Source organism: Ylistrum balloti, unplaced genomic scaffold (assembly GCF_031769215.1).
Source record: "Ylistrum balloti isolate Yb309-2 unplaced genomic scaffold, AGI_CSIRO_Ybal_v1 Utg370120, whole genome shotgun sequence".
In the NCBI taxonomy this organism is placed as follows: Eukaryota; Metazoa; Mollusca; class Bivalvia; order Pectinida; family Pectinidae; genus Ylistrum; species Ylistrum balloti.
Window position 1 is genome coordinate 1,775,653 of NW_026782137.1, and position 25,113 is coordinate 1,800,765.

Below are 25,113 nucleotides of genomic sequence, written 5' to 3' on the forward strand. Positions count from 1 at the left end.
TTGTTATGCATAATTTAAAGCAGGCCGTCTAATCAAAGAAACAATGATCAAAGAATTTTAACAACGTTTTAATCACTCTTGGTTATCCATAAATTACAAGGTGACAACAATTTCAACAAATTGATAAAAATTAACATCGAAGAATTAACTTTCTTTGTTGCATGTCAACACGAGACTGACGCTCTTCCTGGACGTAAACACGTGCTTCAAAAGATCAAGTTCCTCCAGTTCTCGGTAAAATCTATCATTTTCTATGCAGGTTTTAAAATCAGTCGATCTTTGTCACCGACATAGGCAGTCCAGTTCAACTGTTACTGCCATTTTCAGTGTGCTTATGTGTTTACCGTCATTAAACAACTATCAACGAAAACGTTTTTTTTTTTTCAAATTCCCCCTTCTTTAGGAACTTGATATTTTTTTGCTCTAGAAACTGGCATACCATATACAATCTTTAGCCATATATGCATTCTATTGCAGCAATTCGAGAACAGTTTCCATCTTTGTCATTCACATGGGTAATGCATATCTTTCCTGTTTCATGTGATTTTCATACACTTGCAAACAAGCTTCCTGAATAAATATTGAAAAAATAGCCGAGTATGAGCAAAACAAATATTGTTCATAATATACCGGTATCACGTGACGCAGTATTAATGTTAACTGACGTGATAATTAAGTAAGAACATTTCTATTATTAGCTATAGGTCTCCTGAGTATAAGTTAGCATCATCAGACATGCTTCCCACGTGCTGTTCCTCTGTATGAATATTTGTTGCCGTTAGAAATAGCTGTCATCATAGTCTTTTCTGATGACTGATAGGAACAAACGGACACCTGAAATAGAAATAGACATTTCTGTAAGTAAAAAAAACTTCAAATGAGTATTTTGCATGTACCAAATTCAAATTTTAGTAAATCGAGCAATTCCCGATACCAGTTTGTAACTACAAAGATCTTGAGAATGATAAGTATTAATAAATCTCTGTATTTAAAGTCATCATCATTTGAGATCAATTTAAGTATAGTTGTAAAGAACTTTTGCTTTAATTATCTCACACCTACCTGTCGGCTGTTTCGAAGCTGTTGGCACTGACAGCGAATCAGCCGCCATACAAAGTCATGGAAACCTCTATGCATGAAGAAATACAACAACGGATTCTGTGCACTGTGAGAAAATGCAAGAAGCAAGGCGTAAGGATAGAGGCTCATGGGAATGGAACGGTCAAGTGAAAAAAGAATACACAAATTGATAATAAAATAAGGCAGCCAGCACACAGCAAACAGAATCGAAATAACAATCATCATCCGGGCAAGTTTACGTCGACCTCCCATGATTCTCGCCTCATTATTTACCATTGAGTTTGCGCGTTGTAATGTGTTATCCTGTTTCCATAGGCTACAACCAATCACAGTGTATAATCCAACCACAAGGAAACCTGGAATTATGTACACAATGAAGAAGAGAAACAATTCATATCCATATTTGGCTCGCTGCGATGGCCAATCTTCTACGCAATACGATACTTCTATAAATGGGAGATTGTGTTTTTCCAATTTTTTGTACATGGCAAGAGGACACATAGTAATGATGGCAACAACCCACGTGAGTAGTATTACTTGTTTCACGCGACGAGGATCACAGAGTGTGCGCATGCGCATGGGGTGTCTGATTGCCAGGTATCGTTCCACACTCATGCAAACAATGGTTAGGACACTGGCTTCCACATACATACCTGAAAATAAAAAAATAAAAAGATATTAAGATATATAAGATTTCAGAGCGATGTATCCAAAAATAAATCATTCGCCGGCATATTTTCTTAAATCAAAATGAAAGAAGCATAACGATAAATTAAAGTTTCTTCATTCTTCTTGTACTATTGCACTGTTTAATCGTCCAAATGTATCTGGACAGCATTTTCTTACCTGTTCATTTTTTCCATCTGCAGACATGAATGTTTTTGTATCTGTTAGATTGAGATTGAAGTGTCAGATGACATTTCTGCACTTACATATAATGAACTTTTTGTTTGTCTTGCTTTTTCTAGTCCACTTACACTTGCTGCTGATATCGAATTAAATATTTATATAGGCCTACAAATGGTGTATATCTTTAATGTCTTTGTAACACATTCTACACTTATAGGGAGATCTCAGTTGGTGACACGCTGTATTTCATTTGTTACCACAGCAAGTCTGATATTACCTACAGTTTCTCGAAACAAGCTAATTTACGACAGAATTGGTGATCTATAGACATACTGATATAAAAGTTTACGGCCGTTGTGTACTCATTTTCGTTATGGTTTCTATAGTATTTCTTATCAATACCTCGGGTTTTAGCATGGACTTTTAACCGAAGAGGTACTTATGTGGATTCTTTCGTCTGACCGAGCGACACTGATGTCATTTAAATTGATACTTTCCGTTGGCGTTTTCCGCTAGAAGTCCACATCTAGAGAGCATCCAGTAAACATAGACTAATAATATGTCACACTTCAAAATGACTCTTGGGTGATCCTATTTACTGTGAACACAGTCTGCATTTAATCTTACCAAGATGGTGGAAAGACACAAATCCCAATAAAAAAGCAGATGAAAGAACATGAAAATTTGAAAATTAAAAATGGTTGATTTTATTCATGCAGTTTTGTAAGGCTACCGAACTAAACTGTTTCTGCTGCATTTCTGTTGATGACAAAGTAAAGGAATAAAATTTACTTTACTTGACGTGTATTTTGGTGCCAATCTATACAAAGACATTCGCAGTGAACACATCATGGTTAAGCAAAAGAAGCCGGGATTTCAAGGAAAGGCTCCAACTGCATTGTATTTAACTGCTTTTCCTATTAGCTGTATGAGGATTTTGTGACAGTGCCTCTCACCTTGCATGGTTGTACTGAATGTTAATAGTGAGAGCTAGGACTATGTTGGTTAAAGGACGAATACTATAAAGAAATATGTCATTTAGGTATAAAAGATGTATGAATGTCATGTTTGACTGGAAATAGAAAATGATTGAATATAACAAATAATCCTACCGTAAATAGTTCGACTTTTGTGCTTTTATCTACTGCATTATCTATAAATTAATTTTAATTAGAAACATAGCCCTTCATATTTCAGGTTTTTTTTCTTGATCTCGGCAAAAAAAGGCTGTTTGGGTGAAAATAACTAAAAACTAAGCAATAGTGATATCCCTCCTTTTTAATAAAAAAATAAACTCGAATATTCATCAATCAGTTGCAGCATAAAGTATAAGCTGTATTTTGAAGCCAATTAAACAAGTTGTGTCACCAGAACTTCGTACGTCCTTCTGCCACTTGTTGGTCAGCGATTGTTGAAAGCATTTCATAGTGAATTATAAAGTGAAAACAATTAATAACAGGAATTCAATTTCCAACTTCATAATCGGATTTCAACACTTTCGGGCTCAGCATCACTAAATACTAGAATAAAGAAATTCATTGGTATCTTAGTTATTTATCTGCGTGTTTTTGTTCAAATCTTGAAGTTAACTATAGACCTACATATCTCATGTAGTTGGCCATAAATTCACACATATCTTGTAGTAAGTTACAAATTTACATATCCTTCTCAGTTATATAACTGCATATCTTTTGTTGTCAGTTATAAATATGCATATCATTCTTGGTTATAAAACTGCATATCGTTTGTAGTCAGTTATAAAAGTATATTCTTCTTAGTTATAAAACTGTATATTGTTGTTGTCAATTATATTGCAATCAATGCTAACTATAGATATGAATCGTATTATCAGTTTCAAACTTTTACATGTATATGTATATTTCGTGGTCAATTGTGAATTGTCCTTTGACTTTCATTGAGACTTGCTAGAGTTCGGAGTTCCTTAATTGGTACGATGTCATGAATTATCACACAGACGAAAACCCTAATTGATTTAAAAACGCTTATGTCAGATTGTGTAATTTAAGGCATTTTTTTCATACTAATAAACAGTGTGTCTATAATTAGAAGACATTCCAGCATTATCTGAGCTGGATTTTCTCTTTTAATTACATTATCAATCATACTTCGCAGTCGATTGACTTGTAAATCCGGACTTGATGAACTCTTTGGAGGTGATTGCGCCTTGTATGAGTTTCGCAATAACAAACGTTTTATTGATCAAGAGGATTAATAAAGAAAAGCTTAGGTGGTGATTTTTTTTTGGTGCTGTTTTACAAAATGATTTTCGGTCCATGAATTAATCGAACAAATTGGTATTTGATATAGTATCTGTTAGCTCCAATCACTCTGGGGAAATCTTGAGGGCAAGGTGGTTATGAAGAGTGAAAGGTTGATAGTGCTTATGTCAGAACATAGAACATAGCTATAAGTATATTGCATTGTTAAGAACAAATATACTGGACAGGTGATCAATTTATCGTTCGTCAACAAAAACTCTAAACTAGTCTTACGCGCTGAGGAAATGTGAAGGAACAGATATCGCTCCATCTGTCTTTGGAAATGCGAGAGGTTAGACATAGATCCATTGGTACTTGATAATGCGAAGGCGCAGGTACATCTCCATTGTTCTTTGGAAACGCAAAAGGGCTGATATAGCTCCTTTTATCTTTGGAAATGGGAAGGAACAGAAATGGCTCCATCTGTCTTTAAAAATTCGAAATGGCAGATAATGCTCCCTCTGTTTAGGAAATGTGAGGGAACAGGAAATGGCTCCAGCGGCCATAGGAAATGAGAAAGGGACAGAACATGGCCCCAACAGTCTTTGAAAATGCAAAGGTGCATGAACAGCTCAAGCAGCCAGAGGAAAGCTGAATGGACAGAAATGGCTCCAACAGTCTTAAGAAATGTGAAGAAGGGAAATGGCTCGAACAGCTGTAGGAAATGTGAATAGGCGAAAATGGCTCTATCTATACATGGTCCCAAAAGCCTTAGGGGAAAATGAACAGATAGAATTGGCTCCAACAGTCTAAGGGAAAGGTGACGATACACTATGGCTCCTAAAGTCTAAGGTAACGTGAAGAAACAATCTTAAGAAAATGAAAAGGAACAGAAATGACCATGACAGTCTTAGGAAATGTAATAGGACAGAAATCACTCCAGCAGTCTGAGGAAATGTAATGGAACAGAAATAACTCAAGCAGTCTTAGGAAATGTAATGGGACAGAAATCACTCCAGCAGTCTTAGGAAATGTGATGGGACAGAAATAACTTCAGCAGTCTGAGGAAATGTGATCTGACAGCAATAGCTCCAGCAGTCTTAGGGAATGTGATGGGATAGAAATACCTCCAGCAGTCTTAGGAAATATGATGGAACAGAAATCATTCCAGCAGTCTTAGGAAATGTGATTGGACAGAAATCACTCCAGCAGTCTTAGGAAATGTGATGGGTCAGAAATCACTCCAGCAGTCTTAGGAAATGTGATTGGACAGAAATCACTCCAGCAGTCTTAGGAAATGTGATGGGTCAGAAATCATTCCAGCAGTCTTAGGAAATGTGATGGAACAGAAATAACTCCAGCAGTCTTAGGGAATGTCATGGGACAGAAATAACTCCAGCAGTCTTAGGAAATGTGAAGGAACAAAATTGGCTCCAACGGGTTAAGGTAATGTAAGAAATCAAAACTGGGAGAAAAGGAATTCAGTAATGAAGAAAAGAGGGAGAGCTGAGAGAGAAATATGTGATATTGATAGTCAATAGAAGAATTGGAGAACAATTACAGCGGTGTATTGGTTTGGTTTTCAACAGTAGTCAAAATTGCAAATAAGGCAACAATGAGTTGATCACTCTTTGCTATAGCTTTTAACTTCTTATTTCAAATAAGCAGGAATGTGTCCCGACAAAAAGGATAGGTTGAATAAAAAACCTGCCGGTCGGAATTCTTGTTGTGACCTCATCTGATTATTTTCATTTAAACAGTGCCCACATAAAAATTCCTTATTCCGTAGGTGATCCATCATCGGCCTGGTGATGATAACCATATCGATAAATAAAAAATCGTTCTTTGATGTAATTCAGATAGGTCAGGTTGAAAGAATCCGGAATAAGAAATATCCGATTTAATGTAGTAGAGATTTATGAGAATCCGGAATAAGAAATATCCGGTTTAACGTAGTCCATATATATGACTTTCTTCTAACATCACACTGTATAACACCTACTTCCCATCAATCATGCGATATTGTTTGATCCGGGCCAATGAGATATGTCACGGAGAACTAATTAGTGAAGCCTACTATATACTAATCTGCGGTTGTTGTAGATCACTCTACTCTCTCAATGAGTCTGTGAAATAAAAAACACGTGTTTCGCGCGTGTACTTTTAAAGTGAGAGTGTGTTTTGCTTATATTAATACCAGGAGGTGAACATTCCAGACAGCAAAAGTTCGTAGATACAAAATAAATCAGAGAAATATACAAAATTTGGAAATCAGTACATGTTTCCGTTCTAATGTTGTAGTTGTATGGCATTCTATAACGATAGCAACATATATGCAAAGAGGTGCCGGTATGAATAGTTAATGTATCCTGGAACTCAGTAATAGTTGCTAAATGAATATATAGTGGAAATAGAAATATTTTGAAATCTCCATTACATGTAATTTTACATCTGTGAATTGTTAATTGACTTTTTCAACTGAAGACTTAAATCTTCAAGGGCATAGTTTTTACCTAAATTATTCATTTGGTTTTATTACTAGGTAGAAATTCAAACCAAATATGGTATTTTAGTAAAGATCTATTTTTTCGAATAATATTATTTGAGTATCATATTGGAATTCGGGAGAGGTTCTACATTTGGGATTACTTGCAACATAAATATTATGATCGGTATTGTCAACTTTAAAGTTATGATTTTTTTTCAATCATTTATAGATATTTGGTGCATTATATTTGGAAAGTTAATTTCTGTTAATTTGGTATCTATTTATTTAGTTATTTGTTTTCATTTGAATTTAGGATAAATATCGTTTCATGATATACAAATTAAGTGATTGTATAATATTTTATATTTAACCTTGTCGTACTGTCGGTGTTATACATTTTAAGGCAGGGTTAAGTCAATTGGTTGATATATATACAGTAGAAACAAAACCTTGACTGATATAGCAAGTCTCCAGCTTTGTACACAAAGGTCATTTTATCCTGCTAAAACTTGTAGTTAGTTTTTTTCCTTAATTTACTTATTTGTTTGCACTCTTGGCTTAATGTTGTAAACGGTGGAAGGACAATTCAAACCTGACCGTCTAGGTTAATTCCCTTTGGGAATTATACAGGAATTCATTCCACAAAGATGGTTAACTTTTGACGACTGGTCTTTAGAGGAGACAGCCGTAACATCAGTTGACAAAGAAGGGGAGGGGGATGGAGGATGCCCATTCAGCCATTCTATAATAAATCTATCTTTAGTGACATTTTAAGGTCAGATCTTTTTTGTTGGGTCTTAGAAAATGTGGGATCAAAATTGGGGAGATTGGGAGAGGTTGGGGGGGGAGGGGGGGAGGGTTAGTAAATTTGCTGTTAAACTTCTAACACACTTAATGTATGAGTGAGAATTGTATTTGTATTTTCTACTAAATAAGTATCATAAGTATCAGGTGTAAAGATTGAAGCTTAAAACAATGATCACAAACAGATAAAGTACAGACGAAAGTTACTTTTACATAATTTCAAGAGTATCTCACTTTCACATCAAAACCTAAAACACCTCAAACTGCCATTTAATTTGACAGCAACGAGTACTGCCACAAGGGCAACATAATTAAAATATACATTGTATACTTACAATATGGAAAACATGGTCTATAGTTGGCAAATTATTGACCAAACAGGACCATGAAGTGCCTAGTCACTACTCCTCAAACGAGGTCAAACAGTACACTTTCATGTTTAATCAGCTTTTTTCAAAGAAATCTATTTTTAACAATATTCCAGAAATTATCACAGGAAGGCAAAGATTAGAATATATATTCGGCATTGACCGTTCCTAGGTATACTCTTTGCTCTCCCCAAGTAAGTCATCTTTTTCTGGAGTAGTAGAGTATATTGTCTCATGCTAACCTGCCTGGGATCGGGATCATTTCTAGAAGAAAATTACTGAAATTGAAAATGTTCTATATGACCTCGTTTATGGTGCCGTGACCAGGATTTCCTTAATAACTGTAAGCTTAAAGGTTTATGATGTATTCAAGTATGATTTTGACATGTGAATCATGTGATTTCAACCTCATCGCCTTCTCTGTTGCTAGATATACTGTTGATACCAAAGTATACCAAGATCTGGATGGCTTCAGAAAAGTCATTACTTGCCTTTTATAAAAACGGTAATAATGACGTGTGCTTTATGTCTCTAGGTCTGTTGAATCCTCTTCACTTGATATATACTTCAACGTGTGGCAGAGTTCGCTATAGAATCATGCTAACATAGTGAAACTTGAGCAGGAAATGTCAAGATATATATATATAGTCAGGCAAGATAAAAGTACAGAATCCAGAAGAAGTTCAAATAATAACAAGATGGAATACGGTAACGAAAAACAATCAAATCACCTTAAAATTGATCACTGTTTAACAGGATCAAAGCAGATGGATCTATGTGGCGCCTATTTCAATTAAACTGGTACGTAAATTACCTTAGACATTGATACCCAATGGCGATTTTAAAACGGCACAATTTTTACACTTCTATCACTGAACGTATTGTACCCTACCAGACATGATTACTTCAGAGCCACCGATAATCTGTTAGACGCATTTTCGCACAATCATTGAAATATCTATTCCTGGAATCATTTATCAGCCAATCAATGTCCTACTCTAAATTCTTAGATCTAGGTTATTGCTTATTCTCTAATCCTTTATATGGAATTGTTAAACGTTTCCACTTTATTTAAGTCTTTACGTAATGCCGATGTCTAAATAAAAAATAAATAAACCTTTTAAAGCAAATGATACCCTTTTATGCAAGGTAGTGTGTTTAAATGATTGAAAAGTATAAACGCATCCCTGATTTGATTTATCAAAACAACGATAGCCAATCGTTTCTTATTGACAAGGTCAAACGAGGTTGAATTTTGTTCAATCGATAATTAAGGACCCTTATATTCTGTTTTGACGCTGTCTGGGACACTAAGTACATGTAAATTTATTCCTGATTGAAGAAGGCAAATGTGAAATATTTATTTATGTGATACCATTTCTGAATTATTTTGAGAACTACAAGCTGAAGCTCCTCGTTTTAATCATCGATTTCACTAGTATGACAGCCCTGTTTGCAAGAACAAAAAGGAAAACATAAATTCGAAAGGAAATACTGGTAAGAAATAATATTTTAATACATACAAATGCAGGCTTCCGTGTGCAAGCTTTGTCTAGACATCGATTTTCCTTCAACTTCAAATCGCCTTTACAAATCAAGAACTTTGAAGAAGTCTAAATCCTTTGTGGAAATCAAACTAGGATATGACGTAATACTCCAGACAAGGTAATGCTGGTGTCAGTAAGCCAGCTAAAAATGGTATCCCGTGGCGAAGGAAAACATAACAATCAAATGGTTTGTTTTCCATTTTTTCACAGAAAAACTCAAAGTCGACGCCTAACAGACAGGGAGAGATCGGTGCCGACATGTTCAAAATCCAAAACATCATCAGGTTCGACTGTGTTCTTTGTAAGCTGTTTTTATCTTCATCTTTTTTTAAGATCCAGTGGGTTTTAGCAATGTTGGATGAGCATAGCAACTTAGGTAATATGATACATCCTAGATTAGGAGCATTAATCAAACTCATTATTTAATCAATATTTCCAATCAAGACATATTGATCAATAAGACAAATATGAAAACCTAATTGTACAATCACCCCGTTAATCTCAAGTCACTGGCTACGGGCCACTGAGCACGATTTCCCGACTCACGGTCCATAGATATGTATCATAATGACAAGGGTTGTTACCTCCGAGAAGGAAAACTTAACACATATTTTTTCTAATTACGTATATATATATATATATATATATATATACTAGCAACAGAAGATCTTAATAACACATACATGGGAGAAATGTTTTATATTTCCCATGTGTGATTGATAACAAGTATTGACCAAAACTATGATCTGACAAATTTGGAAATATATGTCGAAATGGGTTGGTAGGACTTTCCCTCTCTGGTTGAAACACGGTCTCGTCTCTAATGGGTACTGCAATATCTAAGGCAAATATACGTTTGTGTCGGTATGCAGTACCCGTGACCGTGTTCACACAGAGTGTTCTTTGATGTTGCCATGTCTCGTACGTTGCAGATATTCCATATTAACATCAAGGTGCACAGTTTTTCACAACACTCACCATCTTTTTTTTTTTACATCACCGATGACTGGTGTTCCCCGTAACCGGTCTCGGCCCGGGGACCAAAACCCAGTCCAATATTAAATAAAGTCCCTGTGCCACGGGCTATACTTAAATGGTTATTATAAATTGACTACAAGTAAGGACTATTGACAAACGAGACGAAAGAAATCACGCTTCTCTCGTTATGAAACACTAGTGCACCATCGATAGAACAGGAAACACAAGACTGGACATGAATCTGTTAATCGATTATTTATATCTTTATCAGTGTTGTTCACGTAGTTATCAAACAAAGCAAATCGTGCCTAAATAACTCTAGTGGTTTTACTTCTTTGTGGCTACTCACAAATGAGCATGTACCTGCAAATACACTGCATCCTCTATCGTTTGACATCTAAAATAATTAAGGAAAGCGAAATTGACATTGTCTGATGATATTTCTAGTCTCAATGGTAATAAAATGTCGTGAGGTTATTACTTCGCCTTAAATTATATGGTTATTCACAGGGTGATAAACTCAATAAACAAGCAAACATTGAGTACATTTCCAATTCAGATAAAGATGAAAATAGGATAGCGGCTACTCTATTCAAATATGTATCGACATCATAATATTTATCAACTTTAACTGGTGACTGCACAAACTGACTTGAGTTGAAACAACATTTCCGGCATTCACTCAAAAAAGTATTTGTAAGATTAAACAAAACAGAAAAACAAGATAAAACTTGTATCAGTTCTTATCTATAATGGACGTTCTGGAAGTCTGTAATGGAAGGTGCTCTAGGTACGAGTTGTGTCAAAGAATTAGACACTTATCATGCCAGAAAGCCAGATATTATTATCGTAATAAATATTATCTGGATTATCTGGAGAGCTTCTACAGAATTAGAATTACGGTTTGTTTTGTTTTGTTTTGTTTTGTTTTTGTAAGTATTTTCCTGTTTTATTAAACATCTAATTTTCATTTTCGATACAAAAGCGTTATTCTTTTCTCTTTCCTATCTGATATATCCATGTCTATACAAACATTAGCTGTCTTATTTCACCGTTAATTACACTGACACTTTGTTATTATATAAACAGATGTACTTCATCATTAAATCGGAAAATTAACTTACAAATACCTGTATGGCAAAATCAATACATGCTTAAAACGACTGGTATGGGAATGACAGATCTTAAAATTAGAAGTAAAATAAAACGAAGGAATAAACAAATAGATTTGACATACTGCACTTATTATAGAAGAAAATAAACAACTCGCTGAATATGAGAAAATATAGTTATTGTCGGAAAGCATTGTCTGTTTATTCCAAGACGACCGCGATTGTCCACTGTCTGCTGTAAGTCTATATCTGTTCCGTGTTAAGTGGACGACTGACCATCGGATGTCGGGGGATGGTTATGTCTGCTGGTATTGATGACCTTCTGTAGCTTATAATCCATTGGTGTTATATTACGAAGAACTATATCTCGATGACGCAACCACTTCCGACCTGTGTGCGTCTAATTCAATAACAATCATATGTTTTATTTAGATAACTATGTTATTGTCTGAAAAAGTGGCTGCCCTCAATCTGACGTCTCCCTCTCATTAAATCTGACACTCCCTGTTACGACCACGCTAAGCCTTTCTACAATTGCTATTATTTCTTTCAGAGACGTTGGTCAGAACTTTGTTCACTATACTCCCACTGACATTGTCGCAGCTCTCGGGAGCTATTGTATCAAACATCAGAGCAATGGCGTTTCTACGCGTTTATATTCCACTTAGCTGTTAACTGTCTGAGGTAACCGACATAGCGAACGTACGAAATAGGTACAGAATCTTACAGAGTGAATGACATAATTACTAACCAAACACCTTTCCCACGAGAATGGTCAACTGATGCAAACTCCCACAGACACGTGACCTTTGCATGTCACGAGAGAGGTTACCATAGTAATCATCGAACATCACCCAGACTAACTCATCAGCTTCGTTACAATTCAGCTCATTTACTTCACCAGGAAACATTCAGAAACATTCTGATCGCAGTATTCTTCTTACATTGTGCTCTCAAGAAATGCAGAAGCAATTCATATGAAGTTCATGCTAATTTTGGTAAACCTAGACGAAACATTCATTCGGAGGTACAAAAGGTGACTATGTACCGGAAAGTACAGTTGCCTTCACTTCATTTAGGCTGAGAATATTTGACCCAGACACAGCTGTACATTACAAACGTTCGGAGCGTAAGTCGATCCTCTCCAACAATATATAACCAGATTGGTAACGGACGTTAGGAAAGGATCACATCCGTCGAAGTTTCTGGGGAAATGACGAATGCAAACCTCACACAATACAAAATTTGTATCAGCATCTCTTCTAGGGTTAAAGCTTAACTGATTCTCTTAGTATTTTTTCCTGGTATGTTTGCCTTACAGCCAACTACAGCTGAAACATTTACATAGTCTTTTAAAACAACAGAAAAAAAAATTACGAAAAATGCTATCTTGTAAAAATATTCTAGTTTTAGATAAAAGATGTAGTTAAGACTAACCATGCTTATAATTCCAGTGAAATGGTTCACTTTTTCTTTGTCCTAACCGTGCCTTTTTGTACAATGTGCTGTCGTTATGTCGTAAGGACTTTAGTACCTAACGTGTACCTAAAATATAGGACAACGGATTAGTTTATTTTGTAAATATGTTATTGTTTCGTTTATGCAAAACGTAGAATTATTCGGAACAAACACACGTGGAATCGCACACAAACGTTTGAAGTTTCTCTCTGTACAACCGGAGTGGGGGCAATAGTTTACCCATTGAAGATTACAATTTGGCATCTTTGTTTGAAGAGAACTATGTAAGAAACAATCACACCTACCTTGCATAAATCCAATAGCTTTGCATAGAAATTCACCATAAATCCACGGACTGTATACATGTTGTGCTGTCGTCAGTGGGATACAGAACAACGTCACTGGAAATAGAAAATTAAAAAGTGTGAATAAACAAAGACAATTTCAAATTTGTTTGTTAGTTTGTATTGTGTGTTGGCTAGATTTATCACAATATGAGAAGCCAGGGTCATTTTAAAACTGAACCTCTTTGTAAAAACTGGTTCTGAATGCCATGTGGAAGGTCCGTTGCATGTTTTCAAGAGCAACTGAAATACAATTTCTTGTCTGTTTTATAGTTCGGCTTGTAATATCAGCTACAGGAGAACCACATTCGGACCTTCACCATTCCCTACTCCCAACATCCCCTCATTTCATGAGCACTAAAGCTTTATTGTACAATGTTTACAAGTACTGAAATTGATGGTCTTTCTATATGTCTCAAACGGTCGAAATCTACAAACATAGCAAATATGATCACTGTCTGTAACGCTGTCAGGTTGATTTGATCACGATTTTTTTAACCCAATTAAGGAGTCGGACAGGTTATTCACTGCTCCGATTATTACGAATTTAAAGTATCGAATCATAAACAATATGTTTGGTTTGTTGGTCGACACTGAAAGTTGATAACTAGATTTGTTCTTAATATTGAAACAAAAACAAACAAAATCGTAAAATGGCATTTATGTCATAATGGTTTATTAATTGATGTTTTACGTTCTGTTAATAGCCAGTGCCATTTAAAGACGTGTTATGTTCGGTGGTGGAGCCGGAGTTCCTGGAGAAAAGCCATCAACCTACGGCCAGTACCGGGCGACTGCCTCGTACCCGCGGTCTTGTGGTGGAGAAACCACTCGACCCCACGACCCCCTGATGACGTCATGAGCAGAGCAATAACAACATTAAAGAAAAACACAAACACACACAGAAATTCGAAACGGTTGTAAAATTTTGTTCTTTTTTGGTTTAACCACGAGGAATACTTTTCAACAACGACTAAAACGAGGAATATATGCGTATACATATGCAGTCAAAAAGTATCTAATTTTCATAGAACTTTCAGCTTCAAGAGTTGCATGTAATGTGGTTAACTTCTTTCGTAGAAAATGAACCTCTAAGCCTATATCGCTATGAGTAATAAATAGAAAATCTTACGAATTACATGAATAAGAATATCGAATATCATCATACTATTTTTATGAAAAGCAAATTGTTTCTTTCCGCCCGTTTTGTTGCCTGCAAGTTTTTCCGCTCCGAAAATTAGATTAACCTTTACAATTGCCATTTTATCAGCCGTCACGTGACTGATGGGCAGAGTTTATCGGAAGTTATTGATGGTGGTATCATTAAAGTTTCAACGTTGAAATGATGTAATCTCGAGGTTCAAGTTGTAATGTGTGTTTAAGTATTTACAGATAATAAAAGACCAATATGATTTTACGAGCCTTGGAAATTGAAATTTTTACTTGCCGCATAAATGATGCAAGACTTACGATTCTATTTCGGTATTATCTATGCAGATGCATCGCGACAATCCTCACGCGAGAAGATCTACGAGCTACATAATAAGGGAAACCTTTGGCAATACAACGCCTCGAAACTTTTGTACCAAGTGAAAGGTCAAATTGTTTTGAGATCTCTCTCAGTGGAGTGCTTGCATTTGAAAATAGTACAAACAAGTTCCTTGCTAATTTTACAGTCGCAAAAATGTACTAGATTTCCTGTCTGTGTACAACTCTTCGCCCGCTTAGCTGCTCTAGTTAAGCTAGTTAAGCGGATGGATGCTGCAGCAACGGCAGACAACCCTGTCTACGGCACATATAAGTATGCGGCAAATCCTTAGTCCATTCTAGATACCTCACTCTTAAACCCATAAGAAATTTGTTCGCAAAAAGTCATTTGAAAAATAATTCTGTGTATCATTCAATATACATTATGTGAAAATTTTCATAGAAAAAGGCTATACTTGTAAGCTGGTACATGTAGATAGTGATATGACAATGTGATATTCACGAGGGGATTTTAAAATATCTTCTATTTTCACACTTCCGTTTAGCCACGTCATTGGCGTATTCGTTATCGTATTTCACTTCCTGTTGTAATACGGGAACGTTACCGCACGTGAGCTGAAAGTCATTATTTCTTATGAGAATCCAATAACCGTGATGTTCTAAAAATAAGACCAATCATCCAAGTATATTACCTCGTGTCCTGCCTGTCATTTCTATGTTAAAGATAATGCATCGCGGGCATTCGGAACACCTCGGAATACTATATCATCAATTAATTATCAACGCTGACATATTAGCCAAGAGAGATATTAAACGTTACAGGGCCACAACTCTAAAACACATCTTCGGTAATTAACTGTGATTAATTGCTTCCACTTAACCAAACCACGAACTCGTGATAATGATGCATCATGGGATAAAATTCTCTGACAGAAATATTTAGAAGACCAGAGAAACAATTATATGGATTTAGTAGGCGTCATAAATATCGCAAAGGTTGCATTTAATGTTTCTAGATGAGGCAATTATTCAAATGATTTGAACTTCGATTAAAAAATTATCAATAGAAATGACTGACATTAAATAAAACTCCGAAAAGACAGTGAAACTGTGTTCGGTATAGCTTCACATACAAAGTGGAGCAGAGTTGAAATCTAGGATGATTTTGGAGATTCAAATGTTTGTCATATGTTAAATAAGATCTCTGATCTTACAAAGCCCCTTACAATCCCAAGTCCATTAATTATTGACGTCTCAAGAACTCTTGAATTCGATGTAGCTATCTACTGTTTACTAAACAGATACTTCTCTGCGTCAGTTAAAAGATTTGGATTCTTAACAATATGTAATGCCATATGCGAAACACATTTACAACGTCTGTCAAAGAATAACGGCTAGTTACAAATAGATGGTTTTCCACTAATTATTATATCTTTTATCATATGGAAAAACGGAATCTGTCATGTCGGAGAGTCAAAAATGATAGTTTTTGTGTCATGGAACAGAAAAAGCCATTACAGAATATGAAGTGCATTTATTATACGTTTACACAGACCAACACAAGTACAGATCGTTAAGTACGGTAACCATTAGAAAATTACCACACAATTTTAACGTTGTTCACCCTGTCGTTATGGCAATATAGAACATTAAAATCGTGTTCCCTAACAGTAGAGTACAGTTATTCTACATCTAATAATTACATAGCCAAACACACTAACACTAACGGGGACTTTTAATCGTAGTTCTAATTTGTAAAATGAAGAGATCTTGCGATAATAAATGTATTTTCTCCCAAGAGCAGAGGGTTATGATTTATCTCGGTTTTGCACTTTTAAGTTTATTTATTAGCTTTGGGAGTACACCACAGGACAACCTACAAGAAGATATTTCTCTAACTACTTTACTTTGATCGAATAAACTATCTCCCTTCTTTTTCATTGTGTTGATGACCTCAATTGATCGAATTACATATTTGCTTTCATGAAATTGATTATATTATTTCCCCTCATGCGATAAATTAGCTCCCTTGATTTAAGTGGTTATCTCCTTTAAGTGGTCATATTACTTTCCCGATTAAACTTACTACATCACCAGCTGAGATAGATTATGTCCGTTAATCTCAATTGATTCAACTGAATAGATCCGAAAATCTATCTATTACCTACACTGATTAAATTTGTTAGATCTACAGTCTGGCTTGTATACCTTCATGATTGAATCGATTATCTCCCCTCATTCAGGAGATTATCTACCCTGATAAGATAATTACCACCCCACTCCACTCTGTCTTTGTTTAAAGTACACTTGACTGGGAAAACCATAGAAATAAAACACAATTAATTGATTGAGCTCATTCTCAATTGATTTTGAATTAAAGTTCCCATTTTTTTTTATTATAGATTTAATTTTCTCCGTGAGAAAATTTCGCCTGAATGATGTACGTTCAAATTTTAAAAATAATTTTCAGGAAAGTCTGTTTCAAAGGATAAAAGCACTTCCCCGTGAAACCAGTAATCATTCTCAGCATGACAGCTTCTATGTCGGTTTACCCGATTTATCACATGGGTATATTGTCAAACCAATTCAATTATAATTTTAACCTCTAGAAATGTTATTCAATCATTCGAAACAAATTATGTAAAAAAAAAAGCCGTGTAGAATTCCCTGTTTTTTAAACGTAACTTTCCTATTGCTACTATAGACAATGCAACCAAGGCAACCGGCTCCTTGTGCTGTGCTGACAGTTGATGTGACCTTATTACTTATTTATAAAAGAACAGTATTAGGATACACGTTATAGGACAATCGTAAGGCTTAATGTTTCATCCAATTTTGAAAAACAAATCCAATTGTAGGCGCCATGAATAGTCACGTGGTAATCAATATCTTTAAGGTCTGATTTACTATTAAAAGAACCCGGCTGGGAAACACTGAAACAAACACGCCAATATCGTAAATTATCCCTTTTTTGTACAATAAAGACAGAAAGTGCATCATCTTTTCTCACTGATCCACTACATCGTGCCATAAGATATTGGCTATTTTCTGGATACAATCTAAGAAATGCAAATTGCTTAAGACGACCTATCTATTGTCTCCTGTCTGAGTAAGTCTGTTTTCTCTTTCTCGTTCACTATCGAAATTTGGAATAGATAAGATCATAAGGGAGAACTGAGTAAGTTGGCAGAGTTTGTACCCAATCCTTTCACAAGAAATTTTCAACAATAAAATATCTATTAAATCGGTCCTCTGACGGGTGTTATCGGGAAGACATGTGTTAGTATGGTTGGACGGTTGCTGCTTTTAAACGGTAAACTGGTACGGAGGTGAACGGCCTAGAAAGGGTAGACAACTGTGCCAGAACCAATACTTTGAATTAGAATTCAATGGGGGGGGGGGGGGGGGGGGGGGGGGGGGGGGGGGGGGGTAGCACACTCTCCCATTTCCGTCGCCAAGTGAAACAAGAGGCACGACGGGAAACCGTTTACTAAATACATGTAATCGACATAGAGTTTAAAGATTTCGAATATAAATTCGCTTTCTTGTCAGTCGACAGAATTAGATACACATTCCTCCAAATCCACCTGTGGAAGTTTAATAACTGTCTGTAAAGACTCGTTTGTTTTTGATCACAATATATCACAACTCATACTGTACAATGATCAGATGTATGAGGTGTACAAGTGCTATGGTGTGTGAGGTGTACAAGTGCTATGGTGTGTGAGGTGTACAAGTGCTATGGTGTGTGAGGTGTACAAGTGCTATGGTGTGTGAGGTGTACAAGTGCTATGGTGTGTGAGGTGTACAAGTGCTATGGTGTGTGAGGTGTACAAGTGCTATGGTGTGTGAGGTGTACAAGTGCTATGGTGTGTGAGGTGTACAAGTGCTATGGTGTATGAGGTGTACAAGTGCTATGGTGTGTGAGGTGTACAAGTGCTATGGTGTGTGAGGTGTACAAGTGCTATGGTGTGTGAGGTGTACAAGTGCTATGGTGTGTGAGGTGTACAAGTGCTATGGTGTGTGAGGTGTACAAGTGCTATGGTGTGTGAGGTGTACAAGTGCTATGGTGTGTGAGGTGTACAAGTGCTATGGTGTATGGTGTACAAGTGCTATGGTGTATGAGGTGTACAAGTGCTATGGTGTGTGAGGTGTACAAGTGCTATGGTGTGTGAGGTGTACAAGTGCTATGGTGTGTGAGGTGTACAAGTGCTATGGTGTGTGAGGTGTACAAGTGCTATGGTGTGTGAGGTGTACAAGTGCTATGGTGTATGAGGTGTACAAGTGCTATGGTGTATGAGGTGTACAAGTGCTATGGTGTATGAGGTGTACAAGTGCTATGGTGTATGAGGTGTACAAGTGCTATGGTGTGTGAGGTGTACAAGTGTTATGGTGTGTGAGGTGTACAAGTGCTATGGTGTGTGAGGTGTACAAGTGCTATGGTGTGTAAGGTGTACAAGTGCTATGGTGTATGAGGTGTACAAGTGCTATGGTGTATGAGGTGTACAAGTGCTATGGTGTGTGAGGTGTACAAGTGCTATGGTGTGTGAGGTGTACAAGTGCTATGGTGTGTGAGGTGTACAAGTGCTATGGTGTGTGAGGTGTACAAGTGCTATGGTGTGTGAGGTGTTCAAGGTTGTTTATCTGTATGTTTAAAATGCTATGAAAAATAAAACAAATATAAAAAAAATAATAATACAACTGATAATAACTGAACCTCTAAATAAAGGTCATCTGTCCGTACAGGCAACTTTTCTCTGCTTCCTTGAGTGGCCTTTATAGACAGGTTAAACTATTTATATTGACAGATAACTTCATTATTCATTCCTAAATGTTTAAAATGTTAGAAAATACCGCGGGTAAGTTTCAACTTGAACACCAAGTGAGATTAATGCGTTTTTATCGCGTTGTGGTGTTAATATTTCAAATGTAGGAACGTAGAGGATCCGGTTCCTTATTACGCCATTATCTTCCCCCACCCCGCCTCCACAACGTGAATTAAGAGATCAAATGACTTAATCATGGCTGGGCATAAGAGAGAAATCAACGTCCCTAGAGGATTGGAATTAGTTTGTCGAGTATCTACAACATCGGAGTCTTATTGATTCACAAAGCTTAATATCGTTTACGGGAACGACAGAAAAATAATGAGCACAGGGATCTACACATTAATTGGTTTTTGATATGTACATTTCAACACTTGAACATGGACAGACGACATTCAAATTGTTTCCGCTTGATAGCTTTATTGATTTGTTGAAATATGGTATTCTGAAATCAAATTTACATCACAAAATATAATAACAAAGTGTTAATACTCACATTCGGGCATGCGCACATACATGTGGTATTTAATATGTGACATATTGGGTAAAGTACAGTAGGTCTTATTCGAGTGCTTTCGAACCGCCTCCCTTTTTATAACAATTAGAAAGCATCCCCATTCCCACCCAGCCTCTTTCTTGCTGGGGAGTATATGAGGTGGGCGAGACCCCACATTAAGCTGTGTACCGCTGTTTCCCTGCTCCAGCAATAAATAAGATAAAATTCGAAAAAACCATCTTGACACAGATTACGGAACCTGAAAATATTAATTGGATATAAACGAATAATTTGTGAGTAAGGTGCATTTCATTATCAAGCTATGATATCTAACTAGTTCAATTTTATCTCAAGACAAAGAACTAAACTGGAATACATTTACCATCTTGGCATAATCAGGATTTCCTCATACGATTGTACTTCTTTGATAGCTAAAATGAGGTTGACTATTTAATCTTTAGATAAAGGTTTGGTTCGTTTCATCTAAAATCTTAAAATACTAACTTTATACCATTTTCGTGATATAAATACGTGTCAAAAACGTTAAAAAATAACCTAATTTATTCCAACGTTATTACCATGGTATAGCTATATTGCGTCATTCATTGACGAAAAGCAGTGATGAGAGGCGAGAATCTATCGTGCATTCGTTATTTATGAGAAGCGTAAAAGTTGTTTATAATCAAACTAATATTTACTAATTTCCAAATATCACGTGTTATTGTAGAATAACGTTTATAAAATACCGTTTTTTCTTCTTTTTATCTTTATTGACCATTTTATTTCCTTCAAAAGTATCGCAATTTCGAGGAAAATTGAATAATTCCTTAGACGCTTTGTTGTCACGGAAACATTTGCCCAAATTCTAGAGATATGTGTTTACTTTAAAGATGCTAAACAAATTGTTACTGCTTCAACGTTCCTCTACAGAGACAGACGGTATCTATTTTAGTATGCGTTTTCTGTAAAATCGTTAATTCTCAGGGTTTTTATTTTTCTTTCGTGAGTACTTCTTTTCCTCGAAATCGTGTAACAACACATTCATAGATTATAAAAGAAACTGATTAGGTATTAATACTGATGTATTTCTTTATAACTATTTATCCATAAATTCGAATACCCACGACGTTTTGTTTATCTATTTATTTTTCTGATAAAGTTTGAGTAACATAAACGAAGTTTCTTATTCTGCATTTATATATCACATGAAATTTGCGTTTTGATATACGTGTACTGAGGATAATTTTGATGCGTTTTTATATACGTGTATTGAGGATAATTTTGATGCTGTTTGATATACGTGTATTGAAGATAATTTTGATGCTGTTTGATATACGTGTATTGAGGATAATTTTGATGCTGTTTGATATACGTGTATTGAAGATAATTTTGATGCTGTTTGATATACGTGTATTGAAGATAATTTTGATGCTGTTTGATATACGTGTATTGAGGATAATTTTGATGCTGTTTGATATACGTGTATTGAAGATAATTTTGATGCTGTTTGATATACGTGTATTGAAGATAATTTTGATGCTGTTTGATATACGTGTATTGAAGATAATTTTGATGCTGTTTGATATACGTGTATTGAGGATAATTTTGATGCTGTTTGATATACGTGTATTGAGGATAATTTTGATGCTGTTTGATATACGTGTATTGAGGATAATTTTGATGCTGTTTGATATACGTGTATTGAAGATAATTTTGATGCTGTTTGATATACGTGTATTGAGGATAATTTTGATGCTGTTTGATATACGTGTATTGAAGATAATTTTGATGCTGTTTGATATACGTGTACTGAGGATAATTTTGATGCTGTTTGATATACGTGTATTGAAGATAATTTTGATGCTGTTTGATATACGTGTATTGAAGATAATTTTGATGCTGTTTGATATACGTGTACTGAGGATAATTTTGATGCTGTTTGATATACGTGTATTGAAGATATTTTTGATGCTGTTTGATATACGTGTACTGAGGATAATTTTGATGCTGTTTTACCTGTTTGATATACGTGTATTGAGGATAATTTTGATGCTGTTTGATATACGTGTACTGAGGATAATTTTGATGCTGTTTGATATACGTGTATTGAGGATAATTTTGATGCTGTTTGATATACGTGTACTGAGGATAATTTTGATGCTGTTTGATATACGTGTATTGAGGATAATTTTGATGCTGTTTGATATACGTGTACTGAGGATAATTTTGATGCTGTTTGATATACGTGTATTGAGGATAATTTTGATGCTGTTTGATATACGTGTACTGAGGATAATTTTGATGCTGTTTGATATACGTGTATTGAAGATAATTTTGATGCTGTTTGATATACGTGTACTGAGGATAATTTTGATGCTGTTTGATATACGTGTATTGAGGATAATTTTGATGCTGTTTGATATACGTGTATTGAGGATAATTTTGATGCTGTTTGATATACGTGTATTGAGGATAATTTTGATGCTGTTTGATATACGTGTACTGAAGATAATTTTGATGCTGTTTGATATACGTGTATTGAGGATAATTTTGATGCTGTTTGATATACGTGTATTGAAGATAATTTTGATGCTGTTTGATATACGTGTATTGAGGATAATTTTGATGCTGTTTGATATGTTTGATAATTTTACTGTTTGATATACGTGAAGATAATTTTGATGCTGTTTGATATACGTGTATTGAGGATAATTTTGATGCTGTTTGATACACGTGTATTGAGGATAATTTTGATGCTGTTTGATATACGTGTATTGAGGATAATTTTGATGCTGTTTGATATACATGTATTGAGGATAATTTTGATGCTGTTCGATATACGTGTATTGAAGATAATTTTGATGCTGTTTGATATATTGAGGATAATTTTGATGCTGTTTGATATACGTGTATTGAGGATAATTTTGATGCTGTTTGATATACGTGTATTGAAGATAATTTTGATGCTGTTTGATATACGTGTATTGAGGATAATTTTGATGCTGTTTGATATACGTGTATAATTTTGATGCTGTTTGATAATTTTGATGCTGCTGTTTGATATACGTGATATTTTGATGCTGTTTGATATGTTTGATATACGTGTTGAGGATAATTTTGATGCTGTTTGATATACGTGTATGCTGTTTGAGGATAATTTTGATGCTGTTTGATATACGTGTATTGATGCTGTTTGATATACGTGTATAATTTTGATGCTGTTTGATATACGTGTATTGAGGATAATTTTGATGCTGTTTGATATACGTGTACTGAGGATAATTTTGATGCTGATAATTTTTGATATACGTGTATTGAGGATAATTTTGACTGTTTGATATACGTGTATTGAGGATAATTTTGATGCTGTTTGATATACGTTGAGGATAATTTTGATGCTGTTTGATATACGTGTACTGACGATAATTTTGATGCTGTTTGATATACGTGTATTGAGGATAATTTTGATGCTGTTTGATATACGTGTATTGAGGATAATTTTGATGCTGTTTGATATACGTGTATTGAGGATAATTTTGATGCTGTTTGATATACGTGTACTGAGGATAATTTTATGCCCATGATATACGTGTATTGAGGATGAGGATAATTTTGATTTTGATAATGATGCTGTTTGTTGAGGATAATTTTGATGCTGTTTGATATACGTGTATTGAGGATAATTTTGATGCTGTTTGATATACGTGTATTGAGGATAATTTTGATGCTGTTTGATATACGTGTATTGAGGATAATTTTGATGCTGTTTGATATACGTGTATTGAGGATAATTTTGATGCTGTTTGATATACGTGTATTGAGGATAATTTTGATGCTGTTTGATATACGTGTATTGAGGATAATTTTGATGCTGTTTGATATACGTGTACTGAGGATAATTTTGATGCTGTTTGATATACGTGTATTGAGGATAATTTTGATGCTGTTTGTTATACGTGTATTGAAGATAATTTTGATGCTGTTTGATATACGTGTATTGAGGATAATTTTGATGCTGTTTGATATACGTGTATTGAGGATAATTTTGATGCTGTTTGATATACGTGTATTGAGGATAATTTTGATGCTGTTTGATATACGTGTATTGAGGATAATTTTGATGCTGTTTGATATACGTGTGATAATTTTGATGCTGTTTGATATACGTGTATTGAGGATAATTTTGATGCTGTTTGATATACGTGTATTGAGGATAATTTTGATAATTTTGATGCTGTTTGATATACGTGTATTGAGGATAATTTTGATGCTGTTTGATATACGTGTATTGAGGATAATTTTGATGCTGTTTGATATACGTGTATTGAGGATAATTTTGATGCTGTTTGATATACGTGTATTGAGGATAATTTTGATGCTGTTTGATATACGTGTATTGAGGATAATTTTGATGCTGTTTGATATACGTGTATTGAAGTATTGAAGATAATTTTGATGCTGTTTGATATACGTGTATTGAGATAATTTTGATGCTGTTTGATATACGTGTTTGTAAGATAATTTTGATGCTGTTTGATAATTTTATGCTGTTTGATATACGTGTATTGAGGATAATTTTGATGCTGTTTGATATACGTGTACTGAGGATAATTTTGATGCTGTTTGATATACGTGTATTGAGGATAATTTTGATGCTGTTTGATATACGTGTACTGAGGATAATTTTGATGCTGTTTGATATACGTGTATTGAGGATAATTTTGATGCTGTTTGATATACGTGTATACGTGAGGATAATTTTGATGCTGTTTGATATACGTGTATTGAGGATAATTTTGATGCTGTTTGATATACGTGTACTGAGGATAATTTTGATGCTGTTTGATATACGTGTATTGAGGATAATTTTGATGCTGTTTGATATACGTGTATTGAGGATAATTTTGATGCTGTTTGATATACGTGTATTGAGGATAATTTTGATGCTGTTTGATATACGTGTATTGAGGATAATTTTGATGCTGTTTGATATACGTGTATTGAGGATAATTTTGATGCTGTTTGATATACGTGTATTGAGGATAATTTTGATGCT

At 35.0% G+C, this 25,113-nt stretch overlaps 1 protein-coding gene across 1 annotated transcript in view; it reads right to left on the bottom strand.

The window, feature by feature from the left end:
* Positions 1-729: 729 nt before the first annotated feature.
* The window catches only part of LOC132550330 (QRFP-like peptide receptor), an 89,386-nt gene continuing 65,002 nt past the window's right edge, over positions 730-25,113 (bottom strand). The window contains exons 2-4 of the mRNA XM_060214375.1: positions 13,209-13,304; positions 1,063-1,733; positions 730-834 (exon numbers count right to left, since the gene is read on the bottom strand). Coding sequence (XP_060070358.1) covers positions 730-834; positions 1,063-1,733; positions 13,209-13,304 — 872 coding nt within the window. The remainder of the gene's footprint in view (positions 835-1,062; positions 1,734-13,208; positions 13,305-25,113) is intronic.